This window comes from Lithobates pipiens, unplaced genomic scaffold (assembly GCF_037356315.1).
Source record: "Lithobates pipiens isolate NorthernLeopardFrog02 unplaced genomic scaffold, aLitPip1_a1.2 Scaffold_1, whole genome shotgun sequence".
NCBI classification, from domain to species: domain Eukaryota; kingdom Metazoa; phylum Chordata; class Amphibia; order Anura; family Ranidae; genus Lithobates; species Lithobates pipiens.
In genome coordinates, this window is record NW_027507685.1 from 174233272 (window position 1) to 174238048 (window position 4777).

Genomic DNA, 4777 nt, shown 5'->3' on the forward strand with positions numbered 1-4777 from the left:
GGGCGGGATCTGAGGGTCCCCCAAACCGGGCAAGGGTTGTGGAGATGAGGCCCCTGTTCCCATCAACATGGGGACAAGGTTTTTTGGGGGACCCCAAAACACCCTCCCATTTTGAGGGCATGTGGCCTGGTACAATTCAGGAGGGGGGGCACGCTCTCATCCCCCCTTTTCCTGTGGCCTGCCAGGTTCTGTGCTCAGATAAGGGTCTGGTGTGGATTTTGGGGGACCCCTACGCCATTTTTTTTTATTTTGGCACAGGGTTCCCTTTAAAATCCATACCAGACATGAAGGGCTTGGTATAGGTTTTGGGGGGACCCCTACACCAGTTAAAACAAAATATTTGATGCAGGGTTCTCCCTAATATCCATACCAGACCTGGAGGGCCTAGTATGGATTTTGGGGGGACGCTTTATTTTTTACATTGTGGTGCGGGTTCCCCTTAATATTCATACCAGACCCAAATGGCCTGGTAATGGATTGGGAGGAGGGGGGGGGGGGGGGAACCATGCTGTTTTTTTCAATGATTTTTCACTACAGCCACAAGCAGTTTTCAATTAGATGTTTTCCTTTAGAAATTTAATTTTGCTGTGGTATTGTTCTAAACACAGGAAAGCACTATTTTATAGGCATACTAAGAACATGTTTGCATGATCTGGTGCGAGCCGAACCGGTGGGGGTGTTCGGCTCATCCCTATGCACAAACTGTGAATTTTACACACGTTAACTTATGATGCTCAAAACAGCAACTAAAGTGTAGCTTTAATAATGATATTTAATGAGATATACAAGAACTGACCTATTATAAGTAGAGAAAAATAGAACAGCATATAGTATACATATTGGTTTAAATGCTGGAATGTGAACCTAAAGTACAGAAGTGTGAAAGGGATCTTAGATTTTTTTTTAAAAACAGTGTCCAATACCACTGTTAGTGTAATTTACTATAACATTACTAGTATCAGAGGTCTAATTTCCACACCAGAGCCATCAGGTCTGTGCAGCATCCTAAGGCCTCATACACACTGGACATTATAATAACGTTATAAAACTACCAGTAGCTTTGCAGTGAGTTTTTTTATGTTTTTCAGCGTTTTTGCAATAGCATTTTTTAGCGTTTTCTTGTGGTTTTTAGAGTTGTTTAGCATTTTTCAGCGTTAGCATTTTTTTTTTCCAATGGAACAAAAATGTTAAAAAACACTGGTGAGCCACTTTTTTAGCGTTTATCACCGTTATCAGCGTTTTTTGACTTTTTTTTACAGCTGAAAAACGCCTCTCAGAACCCACTAGTTTTGGGAGTTTTTTACAGCCAAAAAACGCCCCATTCAAAAATAGTTGGTAGCAGCCTATGTGTGCATGGACACATAGGATAACCTGCTGCAGAGTTTATTGACTGTAGAAAAAAAAACATCCAATGTGCATGAGGCTTTATTGGGAATAGGGATGAGCTCCGAGTTCGATTCGAACTCATGTTCGACTCGAACATTGCCTGTTCGCCTGTTCAGCGAACAGTGAACAATTTGGGGTGTTCGCGGCAAATTCGAAAAAGCCGTGGAACACCCTGTACAAATCTATGGGAGAAATCTAAAGGGCTAATTTTAAAGGCTAATATGCAACTTATTGTCCTAAAAAGTGTTTGGGGACCTGGGTCTTGCCCCAGGGGACATGTATCAATGCAAAAAAAAGTTTTAAAAACAGCCATTTTTTTCGGGAGCAGTGATTTTAATAATGCTTAAAGTGAAACAATAAAAGTGTAATATTCCTTTAAATTTTGTACCTGGGGGGTGTGTATAGTATGCCTGTGAAGGGGCGCATGTTTGCCGTGCTTAGAACTGTCCCTGCACAAAGTGTCATTTCTGCAGGAAAAAAAGTCATTTAAAATCACTCGCGGCTATAATGAATTGTCGGCTCCCCGTAATACAGAGAACAGTCATTGAAAGTCATTGATAAAAAAAAAAAGCGTGGGGTTCCCCCAAATTCAATTACCAGGCCCTTCGGGTCTGGTATGGATATTAAGGGGAACCCCACGTCAAATTAAAAAAATGATGTGGGGTTCCCCCTAAATATCCATACCAGATCCTTCAGGTCTGGTATGGATTTTAAGGGGAACTCCACACCAAATTTTTAAAAAAATGCCGTGGAGTTCCCCCTAAAAATCCATACCAGACCCTTTATCCGAGCACGCAACCTGGCAGGCCACAGGAAAAGAGGGGGGGATGAGAGAGTGCCCCCCTCCTGAACCGTACCAGGCCACATGCCCTCAACATTGGGAGGATGCTTTGGGGGTCTGTGACCCCTCAAAGCACCTTGTCCCCATGTTGATGAGGACAAGGGCCTCATCCCCACAACCCTGGCCGGTGGTTGTGGGGGTCTGCAGGCGGGGGGCTTATCAGAATCTGGAAGCCCCCTTTAACAAGGGGACCCCCGATCCCAACCCCCTGTTTGAAATGGTAAGGGGGTACAAAAGTACCCCTACCATTTCACAAAGAAAGTGTAAAAGAATGTTAAAAAAGACAAACACACTTTTGAAAAAGTCCTTGCATATGTGGTTATGTACAAAAAATGTACACAGAGGCATTTACGGTCACGCAATTTCCGAATCCCAGCTTCCAGTTTCTCTCCTAGCCCGAGTGGAATGCACTGTATTGCGCTATGGATTGCCTTTCTGTTTCCTTATGAGAGAAATTTGGAGCAGAGGAGGACACAGAGGCTTCATCCATTAACTAAGGGTTCCTATTAGGATATCCCTACAGTGCATTAGACCATCGTTTTAAATAAAGAGGGCATATCCATCTGATGAGCAGCTTTCATATCTGAGCACTTTTAGTGTTGTATCATGTTGTATGGTGAAGGACTTCTTCTATGCCATCAAGATTTTAATCATCACACATTTTCACTATGGACTTTTTCAACATTATATTTTTATTCACTTGTTCATCCAAACATTGCAATTTATATTTGCTCTAATTTATTCATATATGGTCTATATTATTTGTTTCTAGTTAGGTATTAATTACCAGATTTTTGCTCTTTATTTGCGCGTCACTTTATTCCATGTTATAAGGCCGTATAGAGAAGGCACATATTATGATCACACAGGGCCCCCTATCACTTATTTCTAAAATTGCACAGTGTTTTTTCATTGTTTTTGGGGAACAGCTATAGATATTTGAATTGGTTTATTGTTTGCCGCAAGGTTTCTCCCTTTTTCATGCCTTCCAGCAGGCGCCTGATCTTTTTTTGTGGCTAAAAGCTCACCATAGTTGTTGGAAAAGTTGATCAGTCATACAAGAAGGGTTAGAAGTAGGACAGTGGTTATGTTTCTTTGATGTCCACCTACTCGAGGTGAACAAGCCTGGAAACATAACTCTTGGTATGGCATATCATCATACCCCACATTATATCATGTGCTCTGGGAGACAAAATTAAAGTGACCTAGAGAGCTAGACCAAAAATAACTTTGGTCTTGCTTCCTAAAGTTAATCCAATATTGTACTAGCAAATAAGATAACAGTATCATATACGTTTTTTTGTTTATTCTATCCTCAGATTCTTTGTTTGAAAAATGTACATAAATCAAACATTTATTGACTATTTCATCATTAAAGGAATATCAGATGACCCTTCCCTTCAGCTTCCCATCTTCCTTGTGGTTCTTGTCATTTATCTCATCACCCTGTGTGGTAACCTAACCATTCTTATTGCTTGTCAGGACTCCCAGCTCCATAAGCCAATGTACTTCTTCCTAGGAAACTTGTCTGTAGTAGACATCATGTGCACTACAGTGACGCTTCATAAGATACTCATGAATTTTATCACTGGTAACAAGGTGGTCTCCTTTGTGGCCTGCATGGCACAGATGTATATGTTTGGCTCCTTGCAATGTGCTGAGCTGGTCATACTTACAGCTATGAGTTATGATCGATATGTGGCCATTTGTAAACCTCTGCATTATCACATTATTATGAATCTAAGAACATATGTTTTGTTGGCTGCTTTCTGCTGGTTGTTTGCATTTTTGGAAGTCCTTCCCCCAGTGGGGGTAGTATGCAGTTATTCCTGCTATAGAACTATTGAAGTCAACCATTTCGTTTGTGACATTGTCCCTTTGATGCAGATTTCTTGCAATGACACTGGACTATTGGAAATCCTGTTCTTAGCCGAAGGATTGGGTCCCATGATTGTCACCCCATTCCTTCTCACATGTGTTTCTTATGTTTTCATTATAGTTGCAATATTGAAGATTCCTTCTAGTACTGGTAGACAAAAGGCTTTCTACACATGTTCCTCCCACCTAACAGTTGTCACACTGCTGTACACTACATTATTTAGCCAATACCTGACACCAAACCTAAGCAGCACCTTGGATGCCAAAAAAATGTTTGCTCTTTTTAACACAGCTGGTGTTCCAATGCTTAATCCACTGATCTATAGCTTGAAAAATAAAGAAGTCAAGGCAGCTCTCAGGAGGAGCAAAGTAAAAATCAAAATGGACCTTTAGGCCTGATTCACACTTATGCATTTTTAGTGCTTTCTGCATTTTGCAGAATTGCACTACAGAATGTGTTCCATAGGAAACCATGTTAAATGGACTGTAATGCAAATCCGCAAAATGCAAAAAGCACTAAAAATGCATAGGTGTGAATCCAGCCTTATGCCCCGTACACACGATCGGATTTTCCGTTGTAAAAAACTTGGATGGTTTTTCCAGGGGAATTCTGCTCAAGCTTGGCTTGTATACACTCAGTCACACAAAAGTTCTCTGATCTTTCAACCATCA

The 4777-nt window shown here is 41.1% G+C and overlaps 1 protein-coding gene across 1 annotated transcript; it reads left to right on the plus strand.

Annotated features, from left to right (window-relative positions):
- The first annotated feature begins 3555 nt into the window (after positions 1–3555).
- On the plus strand, positions 3556–4498 carry LOC143988631 (olfactory receptor 6C3-like). Its single transcript, XM_077488340.1, has one exon. The coding sequence runs from the start codon at positions 3563–3565 to the stop codon at positions 4496–4498; it is 936 nt and encodes a 311-aa protein (XP_077344466.1). The 5' UTR covers positions 3556–3562.
- The last annotated feature ends 279 nt before the right edge of the window (positions 4499–4777 follow it).

What these genes read in the sequence shown, in the direction of transcription:
- LOC143988631 (XM_077488340.1), top strand. Translation starts at nt 3,563, where the DNA reads ATGTACATAAATCAAACATTTATTGACTATTTCATCATTAAAGGAATA.